The following is a 25,099-nucleotide window of genomic DNA, read 5'->3' as shown; positions in this document are numbered from 1 at the left end:
TGCTTATGCAGGTGGCAGGGTTACAAATATATTAGAGCTTCTCTCTGTTGTGGCAGGTGGAAGGATTGTTTCTTGTTTGTGTCGAGTTTGACAGAAAAAGTAACATGAGATATTTTTCTCCAATGAAATACACAGAATGAATTATTTATTTTTTTAAAAAATGCAATTGCAATAATCAACAGATTGGTGGATGCATTGAAGATCAAATTCTTTTTGGATTCTGCGATGAAGGATAACTCCAGAAGACTAGTGTCCTGTCCTGCTGCCTGAGTTCATGTTGCTTTAACTTTTTGTTTCAAGTGAATGTTCTCCCTAAAGGGAAGCTACCTTGAAAATCCTTGTTAGGGTCACTATAAGTTGCCTCTGACTTGAAGGCACATAACAATGATGTATGTATGTTTTGCCATGTACTCTCTGTAGTCTCACTCTTGTCTGAAGAAGAGGATTTGTTCCACAAAAACTCACATTAAAATAGAACAGTCTTTTGCCACAACAATGCAAGGTGACCCTTATCTCCAGGTTTATTTGCTCTGATAACAGAACTATTAGCAAGTCTAATTAGGGAAGAAATAAAAGGAATAAGGTACAAAGAAAAAATTAAAGTGAATTTATTTGCAGATGACACATTTTTAACAACTGAAGATCCAATAAAATCTAGAGAAAATATCAAAGCACATTTAAAAATATTTGAAGAAGTAACAGGATTCAAGATAAATTGGAGCTAATCGGAATTTATGTTAATAAATTATGATAATGAAGAAAGAATGAGAATGAAATATAGTTATGCCTGGCTCCCTCTCTGCTGTCATTTAGGAGGCAACTCAAAACACTGATTTTCAGGGAGGCCTTTCATTCTGACCCTGGTTGACTGATTGCTTACTTCCCAATCTGCGATTATTGGGAAACTTACTCTGGTATCATTTGGTCTTAAACTGTTATTGTTTTAATGTTACTGTTTATTGTTTGTTTAATATGTTTTAACTTGTTAAACCACACAGAATCATGCTTCTGCACTAATGGGGTGGTATAATAAATAAATAAATAAATAAATAAATAAATAAATAAATAAATAAATAAATAAATAAATAAATAAATGATTGGGTAAAGAAAATGTATATTAGAGAGCAACTATGAGAATTATTAGGAGAAGAAAGAATTACATGGTTGAATATAATTCAGTTAGAAAAATTGGCTGAGGGGGGGTTGGGGTTTTTTTTATACCAGCCCCATGGTGTTCTGCTTAGGCTGGCTGTGTGGAGGGGGTTGATTTTTTTAAAACCATTCCCTCTGCGTTCTGCCGGGGCTGGCTGTGTGTGTGTGTGGGGGGGGGGGGTTGGGGTTTTTTTTATACCAGCCTCATGGTGATCTGCTGGGGCTGGTTGTGGGTTTTGTTTTTTTTTACCAGCCCCAGGGCATTCCGCCGGGGCTGGCTGTGTGTGTGTCGGGTTTGTGGGGGGTTTTTTTACCAGTCCCATGGCGTTCCTCTAGGGCTGGCTGTGTGTGAGTGTGGGGTTTTTGTTTGTTTGTTTGTTTGTTTAGCTGCAGTGCATTCCTATGGGGCTTGCAGTGTTTTATTTTGTTTTATTTTTTGGAATTTTTTTCTGACTGGAACGGATTAATGGGGTTTCAGTGCATTCCTATGGGAAATGGTGCTTCGACGTACGACCATTTTGAGTTACGCCCATGTTCTGGAACAGATTATGATTGTAAGTCGAGGCACCACTGTATAAAGCAATTGCTCTTAGGTATAGCAAGGAAATTTAATATATAATTTGGCATATAATAGTTTTTTAAAAATTAGATACCATGTAGAAATCAGCTCTTCGTAAAATCAATTTTGGAAACAGCTATATCTAGAAGCAGCCCTTTGGTCAAGAACTTCTAATTTAGAGACTGGCTATCTTAATACAGTACTTCATGGCCTGAACCAAAAGGGCAATACATAATGGCATGTTCATACGCTTCAGAATATTGTCCTTTGGGTTCTATACCAGCTGTCCAGGAAACAATGTATTTTTATTAGAGCAACTAGAAAATGTGGATGCCAAAATGTTTTCTTCAACAAATTCTACAAGTTAAGCAGTCTTATACTGAAAATGTGTATATACAGTCTACCCTCGGAACTTAATCCGTTCCGGAAGGACGTTCGTAATGTGTATATATACACAAAATGTGTGTATACATACATACATACATACATACATACATACATACATACATACATACATACATACATACATACATACATACATACATACATTAGCATCTAAACATATGTTAATATTTAACTGCATCTCTCAAACAGATCCAGAAAAACCTTGACTGAGGTGCTATTCTTAAAAAAAATTTTCTCTCTTTCTCTCTCTCTCTCTCTGTGTATTAATCTATAACGATGCATGTTTGAAATTAAGCAATTAATTTCCAGGAGAATATCACAATTCCTTTTTGGCTTTTGCAATTAGAGAGAGAGAAATCTTTGTATTTTAATCAGTGAAAACTTTAACAGTGAGAACCACTATAGTTTTGTGAAATGTGTGGACAACCAAATGTAGAGAAAATGACGTGAGTGACACAACATTCTGAAAACTTTGTGCTGAATTAAAACTGGTATCATTCTACTGTCAAAGATTTACATTTTTAGAATATTTTATTTGTTCTTTGATTTTAATTCTGGTTTTCTTTTTTGTTGTAGTTCATAACGTGTGGTGTAGAAAATGGTATGTATAAAAATAAATAAAACATTTGTCTTCACTGTTAAAACATAAGAGATCCATACAGACGTATTTTGTGTGGTAGCTATTTATTTATCCTATTGTAGCTCACTTTTGTAGGGGCAACAAGATTTAAGTGACAGATTAACTGATTACAACTAATTTTGATCAAGGGGTTTAAAGACTGAAATGTTACAGTATTTCCATTTTTCAATATTGTTGCGTTTGGTTCTTCATTTAATTTAATAATGCTTCATTGGACATTATTCTGATTCAAGGAATTCTTAGCAGCTTGAAATAAATCCAAATTTCAAATGCTTCTATCTTGTTCATAATGGTTGTGTTAAAGCCCACAATTCCATGCATAGAACCAAGAATACATAGCATCATACAGTGCACATTTTAAAAAAACAATTTCAAGTTTTTGTTGAACATTACATTCTTCATCTTAAAAATGGTAAACCTCTCTGTATCTTTATGAATATTGGATGGCTATGGCCATTCAACCACAATCCAAAATATTTATATTTGTCAACCTTTACAGTATTTGAATTTTTAAATGTGTGATTTAATTTCTTACACTTTGTTTTTAGTGATTGCTATGAACTTGAATTCTTGAAATTCATATTTAGACCATTATGTACTTAATTGATTTTCCTTAGAAACCTTTGCAGACCATGTGAATTGTCAACTAGTAATGTTGTATCATCTCTATGTTGGGTGTTGTTCAAACATCCTCTTTGCTGTGAGTGATCCCATCATTGGAATCAACCTGTGCTTCTCTGAAGACCCTATTGGAGTAACGACTTATTAAATTATGTTGTGTTGTACTTTATTGAGTATGTCAAGAGGGAATCTTAGTTATATGTATTACAACAATGGAAATGGCAAACCATGGGCTTCTGTGAGAGAAAATGGGGGCATTTGGATCTATTTATTGTTTTCATGTGCACAGAAATACATAATGGCTGAAATCCTGTTCCATAAGTCTTGCCATGTAAAGCTGATTGTATCGTTGGCCACAGTGATTTTTTGGGAATAAAACATTTCCAGTCCCTCACCCTTCTAGAAGTCCTTGGGCTCCTGTAGGATCCCACTTATCATGGGGAAAATGTTGAAGATGGAGAAAGAAAATTGCTCCTGTTAGGAAGATTTTATGGGCAGCGGTGATTTACTGAAACTAAAGACTTCCCCCACCCCTCTAGTCCTATGGTTGGTCTACTAATATAGTTCTAGACAGCTTTTCCTTGTTCTGAAAGATTACTGTGGATGCTCTTGACCAACCCTTATGCTGAAAGTTCCAGTTTTAAAAACATAAGGGAACATGTGCTTCAAATAAGTAATTGTTTCAAAAGTGCTAATTTCTGATTTTTCATCCTTACAAGGGCCTTCTCCTGAGTTGATGATGCACCACAGGTTCACGCCATCAGATCTTTTTGATCTTAGTGCTGAGATTGTTGATTGCCAGTTTAATATAACCTGGATCCTTACAGAAGATGGTATGTCTGATAGTCAGGATAATGAATGGATTCTAAAGCTCTTGCACTTTATATTGCAATATATATGGGCATGGCTTTTTTTTAGCAGGATTTTGAAAAAATGTTCCACTTTCCTGTGACTTTCTCTGTTGACTTTTATTTCAGTTTAGGGGAGAGGGTAGTTCGAAGCAAGAGTACAGGTCTTTCCTGGAATATATGAAACTGGGGGAACGGGGAACAACTTAGTGTATTTTAAGAGCATTTTCAATGGATACTTTCATTTTATCAACCCACAACATAGCTGTTCTGTTTTTTATTTTAAAAGAGATTGCTTTTGTGCTTAATGCCTTTGGCGTGTTTAGTTATATACATCAGTTTAGTTATTTAGAACTGTAATCCTTTTCGTTGAGCTTAAAGTGCTGTCAGACAGTTAGTCTGATGTTTGGAGGGCTGCAGGGATGGGCTGGTGTGCTCTTAAAGATGGCAATCGAACAATGCATTTACTAGAGCAAACCAGCCCACCCTTGAGTGTTCCCACCCGAACTTCTCTGGTCCCTATCAAGGGCTGTGTGCTTTTCTGCTGCTGATGGGATCACTCTCCTTTGATTCATCTGCAGTGCAGGTGATCACTGGGAATGGACAAAAGAAAGCCTTGCTCCTTCAATTTGCTGATCTTGTGAAGTGCTTAATGAGAGAGGTACTTCATGATTGGCAATTTAAACAGTCCCTCAGTTCCATGAGGAGTCTGCCTTTGGAAAGCCCAAACTTCTTGTATTTGAGCCCCTGAGTATATATGTGCCTGTCTTTGTGTCTGTGTGTGGCTTGGCTTGGCTTTTTAAAATGGGCAAGCGGAGCAGCAGCGGCAGGAGGAGACACAAGGGGGATTTTTGTTTGCTTTTAGAAGCTGCTCTTTAAGAGAAAATTAAACAAAAAAAAAGTTATAAAATGGACTTAATTGCTTCAGGAATACAATGTCCTTCCTCCTTTTCTTCTTCTTTATTTCCAGCCAGCATCAGATACCTGAATGGCACTAAGATATGTGTGTCCAGGGCAGCTGGAAACCGAGCCTGCATTAGATGTGATTACACAGAAAAGTTTGAAAGCCAGAACAACTTCAATGGCCAGAAGGCAAGAGCATTTTTAATAAGTTTTAAAAGACGAGAAATCCTGTTGAAAAAAGCCCCATAAGGGGCAACCATGCAATCTGTTACATGACCGATCACGCAATCATTGTCTCAGTTCTTTCATAAACATTCCTCATTACCCAAGCTTTTGACATTTCAGCTACCTCATTAAGGCAGCAAAAACTTCTTCTTTCTTCTTTTTCTTTTTTAAAAATCTGGGAGTGGGAACCCCTTGCCAGGTTAATGCAAATCACTCAAAGATCTACAAAGGGAATTTGTACAAAGGAATTTCTTCGCTCCTATACCTTTGGAAGTGCAGGTCCTCATTGTGACAGTCTCCGTAGCCGCCACCAGTACAGTTTTTCTTTCTTTACTAAATTTTAGTGATATGACCCATGCACAGTTGAAGCCAATCAGTAGAAAAAAGAAGAAGAAAACAAAGGGAAAAAAAAGATATTTTTTCTTTTTTTTTTAAAAAAAATCCCTACTGGTTGGCTTAGACTTCATATGGGTCATATGACCCCAATACAGTCCAAAAAATATAGATAGCTGGATCACTCCATATCAACAAATGAAGAGCCCCTTTTTTTGGTAACGTTAGTTTCTCTTACTTGCCCTTTCAAGACCAAGCTGCTGTCATACACTTTGCATTGCAACAGGTAAGGAGGGAACAGGGAAGCCTGAAGGGTGACAGCTGATGTAATGATCCCTGCTACTCACAAACTTCTGGGGCTTTCACCCTGCAACCCCTGGCTCCACTACAGTGGAGAAAAAGAAAGAAATCAGAGGACAGTTTTTCAGCTGTCCTTCCCACTCTCCCCATGGTTTAAATAAGACCAGTGGAATCAAAGTTTCAAGTGCCTTTCATAGAAGAATGGGAAGCTGAACCACTTGGAGTATTGAGATAACATCTGTCCCGGCATTGCTCTCCCATCGGGTTCCGGCAACCATGGGATGTCCAGGGTGTCTCAGCAGCTGCCTCTCTTAATAGCACATTGGCTTTTCATATGGCATGTTCTGCCTAAGGACTGAACAGACAAATGAAATACCCACTTGTCTGATACTTTTGTGTATTGGAAACCATCTTGTTTCCCCATATTCTGCCCTGATATTAGATTTAGTATGCTGGTAATAGTCAGCATGTAAATAAATGAATAAGTAATGTGTGTGTGGTCATTAAATCAAGCTTTAGGCATAGCTGACACAATCAGGGAAGCATTACTTATGAAATACCTTAGCATCCTATCTATCTCAGTATATCAATTTTGGAGGAAGCCAGTCTTTGAGAGGGCACCCTGTCAAAAAATCTACAGTAGTACCTCAGTTTACAAAATTAATGTGTTCTATGGGACATTATGTAAAGTGAAAAATTTGTGAACCAGAGTGCGTATTGCCTTAGGAAGAGAGGCGGCGGTATAAACCCCCAGGCACAGTGCATCCTGGGGAAAATTCTTTGTAAACTGAAACAAACTAACAAAAAAGTAAACGAGGCATTATTTTCAAAGCAAAAAGCAAAGCAAAGCGTGCTGCTTATATACTGCCCATATTGCTTCAAGCACTCTCTGGGCGGTTTACAAGTTAATTATGCAGGCTACACATTGCCGCCCCGCCCCCCAGCAAGCTGGGTACTCATTTTACCAACCTCAGAAGGAAAGAAGGCTGAGTCAACCTTGAGCTGGCTATCTGGGATTGAACCCCGGGTCGTGAGCGCAGTTTTAGCTTCAGTACAGCATTTTAACCACTGTCCCACGAGGCTCTTTTCAATGGATTTCCGTTTGTAAACCGAAAATTATGTTAACCGAGGAGTTTGTAAATCGAGGTACTACTGTACAAATTATCTGGTAGGAAATTCAAAGGCATTATATCCAGTTCAGTGTTTTGTTCTGGCACTAGGCAATAAATAGATCAAAATGGAAAAACTGAGAAATGTGTACAGTGGACCCTTGACTTACAGACGGCTTGACTTACAGACTTTTTGAGTTACAGACTTGCAGCCTGAGGTTTGACTTGCAGCCTGAGAATTGACTTACAGACCAGAAAAAAACCAAAATGGAACAAAAACGGCCTGTTACAGGATTAATTGGTTTTCAATGCACTGTAGGTCAATGGAGACTTGACCTACAGACTTTTTGACTTGAGAACCACTTTCCAATACGGATTAAGTTCTCAAGTCAAGCCCCCACTGTACCTTTGTTTTGATTATGTTTCAGCATCTTCTTTTTGTTGTTGTTGTTGATTCAGAAATACAGAGAAAGGCTGTGGGTTTCTTCAAATCTGAGAGGAAAATGTGTTCATCAAGACATGTTTTATTTCAGTGGCAGTTCCACTATGTTGGGTTCTCTGTAGAAGAAAATACAGAGTACTTCATTGAGGCGTCTAACATACCACCAGCAAATCCATTTGAAGATATCCCTCAAAAAATAATAAAGCTTACTTCTCCAGGTAATTGAACAAAGACGTGTGGGTTTGAATAAGTGAAAGTGAAAATAACTTGTATGGGTTTTGCTTTTTAATAGTAATAGCTGATGTAGTAATAGTAGAACTGTAGCAGAAAAGGAGGCCAAAACTACTCTTGTCTATTAATGAATATGTTATATACATTGCCTTCTCACCTAAAAGTTATTGGCTACATCTAGCAAACCAATGTAACGGGTTGCATCTAGCAGATCGTCCAGTGTAGATAGCTCCTCTGTAAATTCATGAATGTATATATTGTACTAGTGGTTCCCAGCCTTTGGTGCCCAGGTGTTCCTGGACTATAGCTCCCAGAAATCCTGGTCAGCACAACTAATGGTGAAAGTTTCTGGGAGTTTTATTCCAGGAATACAAGGGGACCCATTTTTGGAACCACTTCTCATGTTCTTGCCTGCCCCTTGGTTGTTTCACCAATCAAAGGCACAAGCTACATGTCTTGTCACTGCCACCAGTTGATTGCACCAACATTATGTATTATTAATAATAGAGGTCCAGGCCATTTGTCATTTTAATTAGAACCAAATAGAAGTCGTTTATTAATACAGGTGATGACGGTACAATCAATGTCTTTAACTCTTAACTAAACATCCCACATCATCCACCCTCAACTGCCAACCCTCCCTCTCTCTACTCCAAACTCCCAATTTCAAAACCTCTTTTCTCTACTCCTACTCCTGCGGAGACTCTTATATCTAGTGACTCCACTTCTCCAGCACTCTCATTGGTACATGCAAATAGCTTATTACTATTCATGATCTGGGCGGATGTCACACCACTGTACTAGTGTAATCAGGAACCTGGGATAGTAAAGGCATTTGGTTGAGTTTGGAGTTTGTGACAAACCCAGACTGGCAGATATGGAATGTATGAAATGGTTTTTTGTCTAACATTTTTTAAAAATCGGTTATATTAATTCATTAAAATCTGGTAGCAAAAGAATCCAGTTTAGGAGTGCAGAGGTATTCTACTGACTATGTAGTATATAGCCTGGCCTCCTTTTCTCTTTTACTGAAATATAAACAAGTGAGGGTAGGTGGATTTGTATCTTCATATCTTTAGGGGGGATTTTAATTTTTCACTTCACTTTCATCTTGCCCAAAACAAAAACCTTCCTGTTTCCATTGGTTCCAGGACAACTAGTTCTACTGTTGAACAGCTTGTACAAGAAATTCTTCTCCATAGTTAGTCTTAATAATTTCTCTTGTAAATCCATTGGTTGCATGTAATGCCTTGATGTAAAAAGCTTGCACCAGTTCTAAGTATAAAATATATTGTTTCAATTTAGACTGTCAAGATAATACATTGAAATATTGCAAAACTTGCATAGAAATGGGTAAGTGCCAGTTATTTCACACTAGTTCCATATGTTTCATGATGTAAGAAAACATGCTAACTTGGAAGAGTATTACCGAACATCATTTTTATTTGTGTTTTAAGAAAAGAACCAAAGTGACCCAGAAAACTACATGCCAAATGATCTAGTGGCTGCACTAGCACTGACCTCTGCTTCATCACCACAAAGATAAGCCACTGCTTCATTGCCAAGAGGAGGACAATGAACACTAAACAGAACATTTTGCATTAAATTTACTTATGTTAATTTAATATATACAGATATCTTAACAACTTGACATTATTACCATAATCTAAGTGGAAATACACTATTGCTTTCCATATTGCACAAGACAGTGACTAGGTAGCTACTTTGGGACAAATATTGATATAGAGGTGGGGGATCAGGACTGTGCATAAAGGAGATGTGTTCTTGATTCCAGTTGTTATGGGTTTAAGACACTGGTCCCTCAGATCTGCATATAGAGGACATTCTGTAAGAAAATATACTAAGTCCTTCATTTTAGAGCATCCTGCTGGACAATGTCCTTCTGTACCCTGTTGGTCCATGTAACGTCCCTGAATCCCTTTCAACTGTAACGACTTCAATCTGCACTTAGTTAACAGTTGTCTCAGCTCTTGTGAGCATATAACAAGGGACAAATATGGGGGAAGTTTTCCAAAAGGTAAGGAAAACCCTTTGTATATCATATTGGAATGGCAGCAAACCACAGATGCCATGGTAATCTGGATATCAATATAATGTAATACATTCATGGTATCTGGTCAAGCAGCCTCATGTCCCATCCTGTGGAGGTAGGCTGAGGAGTAACCCAGCTTTGGTATAATTGTGGATATCTTAGCTGCCCAGGAGTCCCTTCCCATTTCCTCATAGCCTTGTGGTTCAGTGGTTAAACTGCTGTATTGCAGCCAAAACTGTGCTCATGACCTGGGGTTCAATCCCAGGTAGCCGGCTCAAGGTTGACTCAGCCTTCTATCCTTCCGAGGTCGGTAAAATGAGTACCAAGCTTGCAGGGGGGGGAAATGTGTAGCCTGCATAATTAACTTGTAAACTGCCCAGAGAGTGCTTGAAGCAATATGGGCAGTATATAAGCAGCACACTTTGCTTTTCATAGGTCAGTAAGACCAGCAATGAGGCCATATGGTACACTATATTGAGCCAAAACAGCACTGCTACTTTCTTAACAAGCATACCCATGGACTAGCATGATGTCTTGGAGTGGACTGTGGCCATGGCAGTAGATCTTGGTACCCTTAGTGGTCGGGTTAAAAATTTGTGTTGGACAGAGTCTAATTTTGTAATGTTTGAAAAAAACCCAATAGAGTTCCAGAGAGCATCTGAGGAAGTATAGTAAACATATATATAGGTTTTTTTTCAAGTTCTGCTTTGATGTGGAGCACAGTATTGCCATCTTTTATTGGTCAGACTCTCGGAAACAGAGCAATTTACAAATCTTGGGCTCAATATTCACTCTAGCAGCCACATTACTCTCTGAAGCATGATGGTGCCCTTTTGTGTTTTTTTTATCTTTGAATTCAGAATCTTCCTAGGCTGATGCAGAATCCTTTTGCTCCATAGCACCACAATCCCAACCTGGATTTTGTCTTCTCTTGCCATGCCCTGTATCTGCTCTGCACCGGGTTGGTATATTGGCAGCTTCGACAGGTTTAGGGGCCAGATTTGCTACCTCCTGAGTCCTATGGCATTAAAATATGTCAGTCTGAAGGCAACCAGAAGTGGGGAGAAAGCATTATTGATATAAACCAAGTTGTAAGGGGGATCCTACGTCTCATGTTAGAGGAAGACTACCTATACATGAAGTGTCCATATGTGTGTGATTCTCCTATAAATCAAGGCACAAGGTCACATAGGGGAAATGCTTGCTTTTTAAATGCTATCTCACCACTGAAATTCAGTTGCAGCGTGTAGTAAAAACATCTAAGGCCATATGTGGCCTTTAGTAGCTCAGCCCTGAGGTAAAACCTAAGGGAAACCAATTGTGGATTCTTAACTCATCTAGTTTGTTTTTCAGAACCTGAACTCAATTCTCAACATTTGCCTTTCCTAGCATTTCTGTTTATTTATTTGATTTATATTCTGCCTTTTTGCCATAATTAAGCTCCAAGGCAAGATGGGGAATATACCTCTAATCAGCTAGACTGATGTCTTTGATCAGTGGTTCCCAACCTTGGGCAACCCAGGTCTTCTTAGGCTGCAACTTCCAGAAAACCCAGCCAGAATAGCTGGTGGTGAAGGAGTTTCACCCGAAGAACACTTGGGTTACCCAAGGTTGGGAACTACTGTCTTAAATTATGCTGTTATTTCCTAACATAAGCTGTCAATTTTACTCATAGGCACGGGAAGAAAGATGGTATTAAAACTACCTGGGTAATTCCATTTCCAAATTCTGGATTGGAACCAGACTGAAACCTATAAAATTGGGCTGGCATAAGCCAATTCCATCTCGCCCCACCTTTCCAGACCCCTGAAAAGACTGCACAGAAGGTTGAAGGGAGCTTCTGAATGGGCTATCACAGTGAAGGAATATTTGTTGAATTTTAGGCAGTGATACTTTCTGCAAGCTAAGCCTTCTCTCCAGGGAAGGGTCAGATTCTGGATCCAGAATAATAAAACCACTTTACTGCGTTTGTTGGAAGAGCAGTAAGAGTTCTGGGGATAAAACAGAAAAATCCATGCGTATCACTATGAGCGCCTTTAGAAGACAAGTGGTCTCCAAAATGGTAAATAAGTATAAAGGAAGGTAAGGGCTGAAGTGGAAGTGGCTAGGGACTACTTGCTTATTCTTTGTTTATCATATTTGTTTCCCACATTTGCATCCCAAGATTGGCAAAGCAACTTAACAACTTAAAGTAAAATAATTACACAAGCAGTAGTAGAATTAAATATAAATGTCTCCCTATATTGTAAAAATACTTAGGTACTATAGCAATAATTATACATTGTCCTTTAATAGTTACTAAAATCATGGAACATGTTGGCTTGATCAATAAATTGGAGATGTTAAGCTGGGATTTCCTTATACTCCACAGGAAGCTTGTGGGACCCAAATATATTTGTGTGCTACACAGATTCAGAAGTGGAAGTGAATTTTACAACTAGTAGCTTTTGCTCAGAATATGCAATTGTCCTTTGTGAATCTGACGAATGCAGGGATTACACTGAACATACTGTGTTTACCACAAAGGTATATATATATATTTATTCTCAAAATAGAGGTGTGAGAGACATAAGTTGTGTTTTTTAAAAGAACCTTACAGGTAAGAGTTGAAAATCAAAGGCACATTAATTTTGTTTTATAGCTATAAGTAATTATTAGTTACTGATAGGGACCTGAGAATTAGGTCCTCTTAAGAAAAAAGGCAGGGTAAGAATATTTTAAATAATAAAAAAAATAAATTCAATGGCAGCTAATTGTGTAAACATTGCAAGAGAACTTTCAGGGTTCTTCAACCAGCTGAGAGATCTTCCCTCTGATATGAGGTGCCACATGTTGTTGTTGTTGTTGTTGTTGTTGTTGCTGTTGCTGTTGCTGTTGTTGTTGTTGTTGTTGTTGTTTTTGGTAGGGAGATTTGGCAATTTGTGCAACGTATACTTTGCATAAAACTCTTGTCCCTGCACAAAATAAGAGTCTTTTTAATAAACCGAATAACTAAACATACATAACAGGTTAATAGGACAGGCTGATTGTGTCTTTATGATCAATCCATCCAGTGAAGCAATAAATACCACATTTTTCACTATGGTGTGTTTTACAGAAACACATAAATAGCATTTGTGGAAATATGCAAACGTTTGATTCCCTCCCCCCCCCATCGCCACCTCATGAAAGATCATATCAAAAATACATTTTTAAAAGTCTCAGTTTTACTGTGCAGGGACAAATTAAGTCAGAATGTGCATCTACTTACAAAATGTGTTTTTCCCCATGTATTTCTTTGGAATAGAGAAATGACACTAGACTTTCTGAGAGAATACCAGTGAATGGTCAAAACAGCAGAAAGTTTATAGAGGTAAGGTTTAACTTGATGATAGAAATAAGTTAAACAATAAGGGCTCCACACATGATTTCTAATAAATATTTTAGGTACATCTTCTGTTAGCACTTAAATAGAATGCAGTGGAGCCTTGACTTACGAACGGCTCCACTTGCATACTTTTCGACCTACAGACTTCTCCGGCCGCAAAATTTTACTTCGACTTGTGGCCGGAGAATTGACCTACGGACCAGAAGGGGGAGGCGGGGAAAGCGCCCAATTCAAGTTTGGTGCTTTCCCAGCCTCCCCCTTCCAGTCCGTAGGCTGTGCCTCCGGATGTCTTGCAGGGCTTCTCCGCCGCCATGGGAGGCATCTCCGAGGTTCCCCTCCGCCGCCAATAGTGCTTTGGAGCTACTATTGGCGGCGGGAGGGACCTCCGAGATGCCTCCCATGGCAGCGGAGAAGCCCTGCAAGGCATCCTGAGATCCCCTGCTGCTGCCGCTGCTGCTGGAAGCCAAGCCACACTGGGCAACCCAAGCCACGCTCGGACTCCTGGGAGCCCAAGCATGGCTGGGGTTGCCCGGCACGGCTCAGCTCTCAGCGGCGGCGGCAGCAGCAGGTTGGGTGGGTGGTTTCCGGATGCATTCCATTGCTTCTCTGCCTGGAAGGCATCCGGAGGTTCCCCGCCACCGCTGGGAGCCGCGCTGCGCCGGGCAATCCAAGCCATGCTCGGACTCCTGGGAGTCCAACCATGACTGGGATAGCCGGGCGCAGCATGGCTCCCAGCGGCGGTGGCAGGGTAGGGGGTGTCCAGATGCCTTCCATTGCTTCTCTCCCTGCTGTCGGAGGGAAAGCCTTTTGAGAGCTTGGAAGGCAAACAGGCAGGGAGAAAAAGGCTGGAAATTTGAATTTCCCGCCTTTTCTCCCTGCCTTCTTGCCTTCCAAGCTCTCAAAAGGCTTGCCCTCTGACATTGGAGGAAGTCCTTTGAGAGCTTTGAAGGCTCCCAGCAGCCGCAGCAGCAGGGTGGGGTGGGGGTCTCCGGATGCATTCCATTGCTTCTCTGCCTGGAAGGCATCCGGAGGTCCCCCGCCACTGCCGCTGGGAGCCACGCCGGGCAACCCAAGCCATGCTCGGACTCCTGGGAGTCCAAGCATGGCTGGGGTTGCCCGGCGTGGCTGGTGGGGGACCTCCAGATGCCTTCCAGGCAGAGAAGCTATGGAAGGCATCCGGACACCCCCTACCCTGCCGCCACCGCCGCTTGGAGCTACGCCACACCAGGCAACCCCAGCCATGCTCGGACTCCCGGGAGTCCAGCCATGGCTGGGATAGCCAGGCATGGCTCGGCTCTCGGTGGTGGCGGTGGTGGCGGGGAACCTCCGAAGGCCTTCCCTGCCACCATGGGAGGCCTCTTGGATGTTCCCCCACTGCCGATAGTGGCTCCGAAGCACTATCAGCGGCGGCGGGGGACCTCCGAGAGGCCTCTGGCAGCCGCACCGAAGACTTCGGGGTCCTCAAACACCAGCGATGGCGGCAGCGGGGGACCCCTTGAAGACTTCAAAAGAGTGCTTTTTAAAATATTTATTTTTGATTTTGTGTGTGTGGGGGGGTTGTGGGACAGATACGGATTGATAGGTTTTCAATGCATTCCTATGGGGAATGCATTTTCGACCTACGTACTTTTCGACCTACGGACTCCGTTCCAATACAGATTAATTCCGTAAGTCGAGACCCCACTTGTAACAGGGATGTTGTCTCCAAAAGGTTTGTTCTTCTTTTCAAGTTGCTTTGGTAGAGGGGGTTTAGAATGAAAGGGAAAGGGTCCTTAAACCTGTCCCAACCTCTTTTTCTTTCTTTCCAAATAACAATGGGCAGCTTCCTGTCTCAAGTTTTTCAAAATGTGGTTGAAAATAGTTGGCATCTTGTGATAGCTTAAAAACAGGCCTAACCTTTTGTGGATTATTGCCCAATTTATCCATGAAAATGTATGCCAAACAACTGATGTAATTTAAAATCCGGTTGTTTATTCCAACTAATCAATGGAAATTATATAAGTGCTGACTTAACAAAGTCCTAATTGAATCAGTTGAACTGTCTTATGAAGGACTAACAGTTGATACAGTCATGTGAAAAAGAAAGTACACTGTCTTTGAATTCTATGACTCTACATATCAGGACATAATAAAAATCAACCAGTCCTTATCGGGTCTGAAAATTAGGTAAATATAACCTCAGATGAACAACAGCACATAACATATTACACTGTGTCATCATTTATTTTACAAATATAAAGCCAAAAAAATGGAGAAGCCATGTGTGAAAACTAAGTACAGTGGTGCCTCGCTTAGCAATTGCTTCGTTTAACGAAGAATTCACTTAACGATGTGTTTCTTAGAGGAATTTTCCACATCATTTAACGATGTTCTCTATGGGGGATTTTCACTTAACGATCTCTGTTTTCACTCATTTTTAAGTGTCTTAAAATGTTTGAAACCTGTTTTAAATGCTTGAAATCGGTAGTCCCCCTTGTGAAACATGTGCAAACTTAATTTGGCTCTGTTCTGAGTCTTCGTTAATTTTTGGTGATTTTTTGTTTTTCCCCTTTAAATCCATTGATTTAAAGGGGAAAACAAAAAATCACCAAAAATTAACGAAGACTCAGAACAGAGCCAAATTAAGTTTGCTTAGGTTTCACAAGGTGCACTACCAATTCCAAGCATTTAAAACAGGTTTCAAACATTTTAAGACACTTAAAAATGAGCAAAAATGGAGATTGGAAAGCCATTCAAAAGCATTGCAGCCGTCTGCAATGCTTTTGAATGGCTTTCTGTTGGGGGAAACATTGTTTCACTTAGCGATGTTTCCTATGGGGATTTTCACTTAAGGACGGTAATCCGTTCCCATTGGAACGGATTAACCGGTTTTCAGTGCATTCCTATGGGAAATGGTGTTTCGCTTAACGATGTTTTCCTATAGCGATGGGGTTTTTGGAACCAATTAACATTGTTAAGCTAGGCACCACTGTATACTCTTGTTGCTTCCATAGGAATTAAGTGACTAAGTAGCAGCCAGGTGCTGCTAACTAAATGCCCTTGAATAACTGATCATTAACAAGTGTGACCACCTCTATAAAAGCCAAAGTTGTAGCAGTTTGCTGGTCTGGAGCATTCAGGTGTGTGTTAACACAATACCAAGGAGGAAACATATTGGCAGTGATCGTAGAGAAGCAATTGTTGCTATCCATCAATCTGGGAAGGGTTAGAAGGACAGTTACAAACAATTTAAAGTCCACCATTCTACAATGATGGAGATCACTAATTGAAAATATTCAAGACAATTGCCAGTCTTCCCAGGAGTGGGCATCCAAGCAAATTCACCCCAAGGTCAGACTGTACAATGCTCAGATAAATTGTAAAAACCCCAAGGGTTACATCTCAGACTCTACAGGCCTCCATTAACATGTTAAATGTTAAAGTTCATGACAGTGCAATTAGAAAAAGACTGAACAAGTATGGTTTGTTTGGAAGGTTACTAGGAGAAAGCCTCTTCTCTCTAAAAAGAACTTGGCACATGGCTTAGGTTTGCAAAGTTCCATCTGGACAAACGGCAAGACTTCTGGAACAATGTCCTTTGGACAGATGAGATCAAAGTGGAGATGCCACATTTGGTGGAAACAAGATACAGCATATCAGCACAAACACCTCATACCAACTGTCAAGCATGGCAGGCTTGTTTTGCAGCCATGGGACCTGGGCACCTTGCAGTCATTGAGTCGACCATGAACTCCTCTGTATACCAAAGTATTCTAGAGTTAAATTTGAGGAATATGTCCAACAGCTAAAGCTCGGCTGAAATTGGGTCATGCAACAGGATAATGATCCCAAGCACACCAGCAAATCTACAACAGAAGGGCTGAAAAAGAAAAAAACCAAGGTGGTGCAATGGCCCAGTCAAAGTCCAGACTTTGTTCAACCTGGTTGCAATGCTGTGGTGGGACCTTAAGAGAGCTGTGCATAAACCTCAGTGAACTGGCACAACCTTGTAAAGACGAGTGGGCCAAAACACCTCCACCATGATGTGAGAGATTGATGAAGTCATTCAGAAAACAATTACTTCAAGTTATTGCTGCTAAAGTTGGTTCTACAAGCTGTTGAATCATAAGGTGCACTTAGTTTTTCCACACATGGCCTCTCCATCTTGGCTTTTTTTTTTTTTTTTTTGTAAAATAAATCATGAAATTGATGTAATATGTCATGTGTTGTTGTTAATCTAAGGTTATATTTACCTAATTTTCAGATCTGTTGAGCTACAGATAATTTTTATTAAGTCCTGATACATAAAACCAAAGACTTCAAAGAGGGTGTGCTTTCTTTTCCACGTGTCTGTTGAAATAAGAAACATGTTCTTGTAAAATTTGTATTTAGTTGCATCATTTTCTTTTCCTCCAGTTAATTCCTTCTTTTCCCAAATGCCAAAGTGATTGCCGAAGATACTCAGATTATCAAGTAATGTGTAGAGAAGCATCAAGCAACGGTACGTTCAAGTCTCTAATTTAATACAATGAGTAAACAGTAAAATCTGTACACGTTGGTGTGGTGCAGTTGCTAGAGCAGGTGTGGATAACTTTGTTGGGTTCAGGAGCTAATTTTGCTCCCATCTGAGACCTCGCTGGATCAGATATGCACTCTGATCCCAAGGCACCGTTTTTTCAGAGTGGAAATGGCAGTGCACTCCCATAAACCTTGAAGGGGGGTGGCATGTGATTAAATGTTTACAACCTACTTCAGCCTGGATTTTTAGACAATTTTGTTTTAAGAAACAGAAATTGATGGTAGTTATTTCACTTCCATTTTAATTTTTTTTTTTAGTTATGTAAACATCCAACCTAAACAACATAAACCTAACACCAGATTAACACCATTTCCATTTTTTAAAATGCTATTTTCAGCCTGAAAAGGCCTGCCTCTTTTGAAATAGCAATTAAACAGCCAGTGATGCCTGCTGGTGGCTTCTAGCCATCCAACTAGCCATTTTAGTGCCTGCAAAGCAATGTTCAGCTTGATGGGTTTCATAAGGGGAGCTGGGGAAGACATACTGTGGGGAGACATGCACAGGCCACCTTTTCTCCTTCTCCGAGTGGGAGTGTTGTAGGACTATGAGGAGGAGATTGAAGCCCCTGCTGAACCATGTAGCTCACTGGGTAGTTTTATTGGTAGGTTAGATTCAAACTCTACTTGGTCTGGTGTTTTCTTCTCACAGCAGCAAACAGTATTCTCCTGGGACAAGCAAGATATCAGCCCTCACATCTGGATCTCAGAGGTCTAATGCCTCTGAACTTGAAGGTTCCACTTACTTGGCAGAACTAGGTTGAGACTGAACAACCTTCACTTAATTACGTTTCCAGCTCTTCCTCTTCTGCTTTATGGTTTTAGAGCACGATGTGCTACTAGCCATAGTGAAACCTATCCAGTAAAATGGCTTAAGCTAGCCCTTCAAGACCAAAGTGGCCATACAAATTTGGGATATTTTTGACCAGAGTGATTTATAAAATCAGCAATTTTTAAAACTAAATGACATAACATAAATCATTTGTTTCTTTTTCTTTCCTTTTTTTAAAACTTAAGATGGTGCTGTGTAAGTGAATCTGAATTTTTCGGGTCAGATTACTCTGTGTGTGTGTGTGTGTGTGTGTGTGTGTGTGTGTGTGTGTGTGTGTGTGTGTGTGTGTGAGAGAGAGAGAGAGAGAGAGAGAGAGAGAGAGAGAGAGAGAGAGAGAGAGAAGTGGTCTTCACATTACCACATAGCCCTTTGTAGACATGCTCCTTTGAGTAGCTCTTTGGGTCGAAGGTCGCAGAGATTTACCAGAGTTGAGCTGTGTGGCACCTGCCTATCCCTCACAGGGAAAATAGCAGCAGCAGCCAAGCAGGAACAACCAGTAAGGGCTGCGTTAAAAGATGTGAAAGAACAAAGAGAACATTACAGTACTTACCAGCAAGACAAATCCCCAGAAGTGAGAATACCTTGAATGAGGAAGGACAAACGAGTGGGGAGATGTACTGTTGTTCACAAATTGGAACTGTGGTGGTGTGAATACAATATTAGGAGTGAATTTATAAGAAACTTATTAAGGGGTCAGTTTGAGGATCTGTTGGGAAAATTTCAAGACCCAGAGATGGGCAATTTGAAACCAAATGCTCAGTGTGCTTTCAGCACAAAACTAATACAAGACTGACGTCTAGTGGACTTAGCAGTAAAATTTCTTAACCAAATTTGGCAAATAAACTTTAAATAGTCTTCAGGATGGCAGTTCTAAAGGCCAGGGCTAAAATAACTGAGCCACCTAAATCACCTGCTGAGATAATACAACCAGATTTAGAAGCACTTTTGAGCAGTTTTGAAAAAAGGGTGGACTCTAAATTTCAGAATTTGCAGAACCAGCTTAAGAACTTTATAATAGAAATTGCTGGAGACATTAAAAAAATCTACAAGAGTCCACCGGACAACTAAAAGACCAGACTTCAATTGAAAAAACTAGAACAGAAACCATGGAAGCTAAAGCGGAAGTAATGGATAAACAAATGATTAGTCCAATCAATCAACTTGACTTGCTTGAATAGAAAGCTAAAGAACATATACTGAGATTCAGGCAATACCAGAGATCCTAAAGGAGCAGACTAGAGAAACAATGGTATTTGAATTAACAAAATTTCTGCAAAAAGATAAAGACAATGGAGGGATGCTGAAATAGATAAAGTATTTGGAGTCAACTCATGCTATGCCACTCAGAACGACGTGCCAAGCGCTATACTGATTCACTCTGAGAAGAAAAATACGAGAGACAGAATTCTGCAACTGAACTCCAAGAATAAACTCAGAATTGATAATAAGGACCTTATTGTTGTAAAAGAAATACCCCCCAGAATTTTTCAGAAAACAAAGGATTATGTCTTCCTTGTTCAAAAGTTGAAACAAAATAATATAACCAGATGGAAAGAACTTGGAAGGAGTCAGATTCAAATACCAACAGAGGAGCCGTAGAATATTTACAGTGCAGGAAGCAAAGAAATTTTTGGAAACACTGGATGTGCAAAGACAAGACTCATGGAAGGAAGGATCCAGTTTGACTTTTCTATCTCTTGAGATATAATGGATTGCAAGTGCTCATAATGGAATATAAATATGGCAAATTCCCCCCAAAAGAAGGAAGTTATTTTACCATTTGAAAAAACAAATAGGACATTATCTGTTTGCAAGAGACTTACATTAAGAAGTGGGATAGAAAATACTTAATTCAAAATAGTTTGGGTCATGAATTTATTGCAGCTAGTGGTAATAAAACTGGTGTTGTACATTAATGAACAATTAAAGCCAGAGTTAATAATCTCAAATGAACAAGGGAGATTTGTGAGGGCAGAGATCTAATTTAATATGGTCAAAACTCTGGTCTTGGAAATATATGTACCCAATGAGGAGAAAGGGTACTTTTATCTGATGGATACACTGTTGATTTACCATACATCAACTTGAGCAAAGCTTACATCCAGGGCAAACATATCAGATTTGGGTCAATATGTTTTTATAAAGTGACTAGAAAAGTCATATCAATTAGAGTGTAAAATTAAAAATAAAGAGGAGGTGGATAAGAAAATCATGTGAATAAAAACACCTTTAAACTTAAAAATATTACAGCAATGACTCTCAATGTTAACAGAAATGGTTAAAAAATGAAACTATGCCAAGTAAAGACATTTTGAACAAGCTAATAAACCGAGGAAATGGCTGGTATATAGAATAAGAAAAGAGAGGGAAAAGTGGTTTTTAAAACTGCATGACAAAGTGCTAGTTGTCACAGATAAAAGAGGCATTCAAAGAATAATATACAACTATTACTCCCATCTTTATAAGAACCAGGGGACCCTGATAGCCAAAATAGAAGAATGTATTATTTATTTTTGTTTTTGTTTTTATTTTTTCCCCTTAAATTTTTAATTTTATTAACATCCATAGTATGACAATACAAGTTAGAATTGTAGTACAATACTATCAATTGCTTACATATTCTTTCTGTAGATTGTCTTTCTTTATACATCCACTAGTTGTTAATATTAATTCTTTTTAAAATATTACATGCCAGCAGTCCAAATTACTTCCCATACCCCATATCATGGGAAGAAGACTATATTAGAAATAAGCACTATGCAATATTACAGACGAACTAAGTTCCATATTGAATGGACCAATTACAGTAAGAGAGGTGGTGGAAGCAATTAAGATGGGTAATACTGGTAAAGCACCGGGGCCAGATGGCCTCCCAACAATCTATTACAAGTTGTTTAAAGAAGAGTTGTTAGTGCCCATGCAATAAAAAATGAATTCAATATTAAAAGAAAGGAAAATGCTAGATTCATGGAAAGATGCAAATATAACACTAATATCAAAGGAAGGCCAGGGCCCCAACCTGATCAAAAAAATTTGGCCAACCTCCCTCGCAAATATTTTGTAATAATTATTTAAAAACATCCCAGCACAAAGGCTGAAATTGGTACTAAAATAAATTATTCATGAAGATCAGTGTGGCTTTTTACCAAAAGGACAGTTAAAAGATAATGTTGGGATAGTGTTGAATATAATTGAATATTTTGAGAAACACAGTGAGAAACAGCCATGACCTTTCTGGATGCCAAGAAGGCCTTTGATAATCTGAATTGGGCCTTTTTGGTCAAGACTTTAGAAGAAATATGTTTTGGAGACCAAACTTATTCATAAAATGGGTGAGCTCAATAAACACTTCACAAAAAGCACAAATTATAGTCAATGATGAATTGACTAGTTAGGCTCTGTGAGATTGAAAAACAAGGATTGAAAAACAAAGATTCAAGAGCTGGACAATATAATCTTGACACTGGAGGAACCTTTAAATGGTATAAAGGTACTAATGGCCAAAATAAAAGAGTTTGGAGCATTGATCAAGTGTCATGTAATTGCTATTGTTTATAGCTGCTTTGTATATAAGAAGCCCAGGTTCAGCTTTACAATACGTTAGGTCTTTAACTCTTTTTACAAGCATGTTCTTTTGACAGACAATTCCTTTTCTCTTATAGGGACAGGTAGAGCAAATTGGGATGCAAATTTGAATGCAATATATGTTTGCACAGTGGCTGCTTTACTTTCGATAGTATGCACGCTTGCTGCTATACTATATTTCAAGAGGAGGCATGGTAAGAATTTCTCTCATTCTAGACAGAAAGTGGTGAGATTCTTCTACAAGCTTTCCTTTTACTTAGGCATTTAATCCATGTCTCTTTCCATACAGCAGAACAATCTTATAGGAGAAATATAGCTCAGTGGTTCAGGTCTCTGGCTGCGGAACTCGAGATTGGGAGTTCAATTCCCCACTGTGCCTCCTTGATAGGGGCTGGACTTGATGATCCATATAGTCCCTTCCAGCAATTATATGATTATTATTATTATCTAAGTACACTCACTTGTGGAGATTAGTGTTAAATGTTCATTTGAGGAACAGGCAAAAATGAGAGTCCTACGAAAAGGGGAATTTTCTTAATTGCTCTCCTCCTTCTTTGCTTCCTTTGTAAATTCCCCTTCCTCAGGGAGGACAAAAGGGGAAACATACAATCTTCACGTGCTTCTATGCTTCTTTAAGAGGTGAAGAATGGGAGAGATTGTAACTATCTGCTCAGATGTGACCCTCATTGTGTTCAGTGAGGTATACTGGATTGCCATGTAAGATCACTAGCTAAGGTGACAGAACGCAAAAGGAGAAGATAAAATTTCTCAAACTTGCTGTTAGTATCAGATTGTGGAACCTCAGAGACAAACTTCTCTGTGTATGTGCACAGGCTTCCAGGAGAAAAGTGGAGACCTTGGCTTGGGTCCTGTCACCCCATCACATGTAACAAATAATCTTGCAGCAATACTGTATATACATAAAGCCTTTCCGCTTACTGGCTGTGAGTGCAGGCAGAGGGTGGTGTGCCCATTGCAATATTTGTAAGCGGCAATAGCCTGGGCATCCTGTGATGAATCATGTAATGTTTCAGAAAGTCCGGTTCAAGGTTTTGCAGTATGATTGATAGAAAGTGGGAAGCTTTCCCACCTTTTGGCTTTTTATTTATTCATTCTATGAAAAATAGGTCTTTTTAATATATTGTATATAGTTCCATACAGTGATTTGTATTTTATATCTTTTGAACGAAATCCAACAGTGCAAAAGCATTCTTTCGCTCAGGCTTCTATTTTGTTTTAACAGGTACAACCAAGAACTGGGATCTCTTGTATCCTAACATGAAACAAACACCCACTACAGTCCTTGTTGTATATTCCCAGGAAGTGTGTTTCCAGCATACTGTCCTTGGTTTTGCAGAATTTCTACATGAACGCTGCAAAAGTGATGTTATCATAGATGCATGGCAAAAACGGAGAATTGCTGAAATAGGACCTGTACAGTGGTTTGCTACTCAGAGAGAAATTGCTGATAAAATAATTTTTCTTAGCCCAGGCCCCGATAGTGCTGCTTGTGATTCAACTTGTAAAAGAACTATAGAGTGTCATAAGAAGGACTCTGAATGTATGTTCATGATTGCATTTAACCTCTTCTGTAGTGATCTGAAAAATCAATCTTCTCTCCACAAGTATATGGTTGTTTCTTTCAATGAAACAAATCTTGCTAAGAGTTTACCAAGTCCTTTGAACTGCTGCCCAAAGTATTTTCTAATGAAGGATATTGACTCCTTCTGTAGAGACCTCTACTTCTCACAGAATCTGAGGCGTGGTGAAGGAACAAACTCAAAGTGCAACTGGAGATTTAAGATGAATTTTAAATTATGATAATAGGGCTAAAGCATGAGACAATAAAATATATATACCAGGCCTCATATCCTGGCTCTGAAGGTGGTTTCCTTTTCTTGTTCCCCTCTACTCCTAAAAATGAATATTAGGGTGTTAACCCAGGTTCTTCTGGCAACGCAATGTCCAAATGATAGAACTCTTCCATATATGTATTGTATATATAAAATGTGAAAGAGTTCTTCCATTACATTAGGTCCCAGAAGAACCTGAAACACACACACATCCTGCAGAACTCGGAGAGTGTATGTATAGATCTCTCTCTCTCTCTCTCTCTCTCTCTCTCTCTCTCTCACTATTTTGTGTGTGTGTGTGTGTGTGTGTGTGTGTGTCCATCTACACACACACACTGCCCCAGTTCCCACTGTGTGTGCGTTTCAGATTCTTCTCGGACCTCAGTGTCCAAATGGACACTTATCCAGGGTCCTCTATGGCACTGTTTGTCCTTACAGTAACTAAGAACCCTTTCCCATGCTGTTAGTAAGGCATTTCTGTTTGGCAGTGGCCAAGACAAGGGCACAAAACTGGGCACAAAAATGTGCACCTAAACTAGAGAATTCCTAAATTCCTAAATTGGGAGGTTGCTTTTCCTCCTTACCCCATTTTGTGCTTCCAGGCCAAGACTTTTTATTCAACTAAGTATTTTAACCTTCAGTTTTTAGTGCCTGCTTTCAGAGTTGGTGTTTATCTCATTTTTAACTGTATTTCCTATAATCTCTATTATTGGATTTTGGCTGTAAAAAGTGTTATATGCCATCCATTGTGCCACAGACACACTATATGAGAACTATAGAATCAAAGATAAATAATTAAATATAGCCACTAACTTATTAAAGCAAACCAGGCTATGTGTTCACAACCTGCATTCTTTCCGTTACTACACTTATGGTGTTGCATTTTTTTTCCACATGAACATAACTGTGGCTTATGTGAACAGCAGCCAGGCTTTGAAAATTGGTCCTCTCTGGATGTAAAGATGTGAAACCAGTTTTTAAACTTAACTTTGTTTCAGCAAAACAATAAAGTGTCTTGTAGCAACTTAAAAACTAAGACTTATTTTTATGTAAACTCGTTATGGATTGTAACTTAAAAAGAAAACAT

The 25,099-nt window shown here is 39.3% G+C and overlaps 1 protein-coding gene across 3 annotated transcripts in view; it reads left to right on the top strand.

Annotated features, from left to right (window-relative positions):
- IL17RB (interleukin 17 receptor B) overlaps positions 1–25,044 on the top strand; it is a 40,655-nt gene extending 15,611 nt beyond the window's left edge. For all 3 annotated transcript variants that reach the window (XM_078385338.1, XM_020803937.3, XM_020803960.3), the window contains exons 2-11: positions 2,693–2,717; positions 4,097–4,210; positions 5,196–5,317; positions 7,629–7,755; positions 9,074–9,121; positions 12,193–12,347; positions 13,108–13,173; positions 17,584–17,668; positions 22,237–22,353; positions 23,403–25,044. In XM_078385338.1, coding sequence (XP_078241464.1) covers positions 4,114–4,210; positions 5,196–5,317; positions 7,629–7,755; positions 9,074–9,121; positions 12,193–12,347; positions 13,108–13,173; positions 17,584–17,668; positions 22,237–22,353; positions 23,403–23,980 — 1,395 coding nt within the window. In that variant the 5' untranslated portion in view covers positions 2,693–2,717; positions 4,097–4,113 and the 3' untranslated portion in view covers positions 23,981–25,044. The remainder of the gene's footprint in view (positions 1–2,692; positions 2,718–4,096; positions 4,211–5,195; positions 5,318–7,628; positions 7,756–9,073; positions 9,122–12,192; positions 12,348–13,107; positions 13,174–17,583; positions 17,669–22,236; positions 22,354–23,402) is intronic.
- Positions 25,045–25,099: the final 55 nt, after the last annotated feature.

This window comes from Pogona vitticeps, chromosome 2 (genome assembly GCF_051106095.1).
Source record: "Pogona vitticeps strain Pit_001003342236 chromosome 2, PviZW2.1, whole genome shotgun sequence".
NCBI lineage: Eukaryota > Metazoa > Chordata > Lepidosauria > Squamata > Agamidae > Pogona > Pogona vitticeps.
This window is presented reverse-complemented; position numbering and strand designations above follow the sequence as displayed.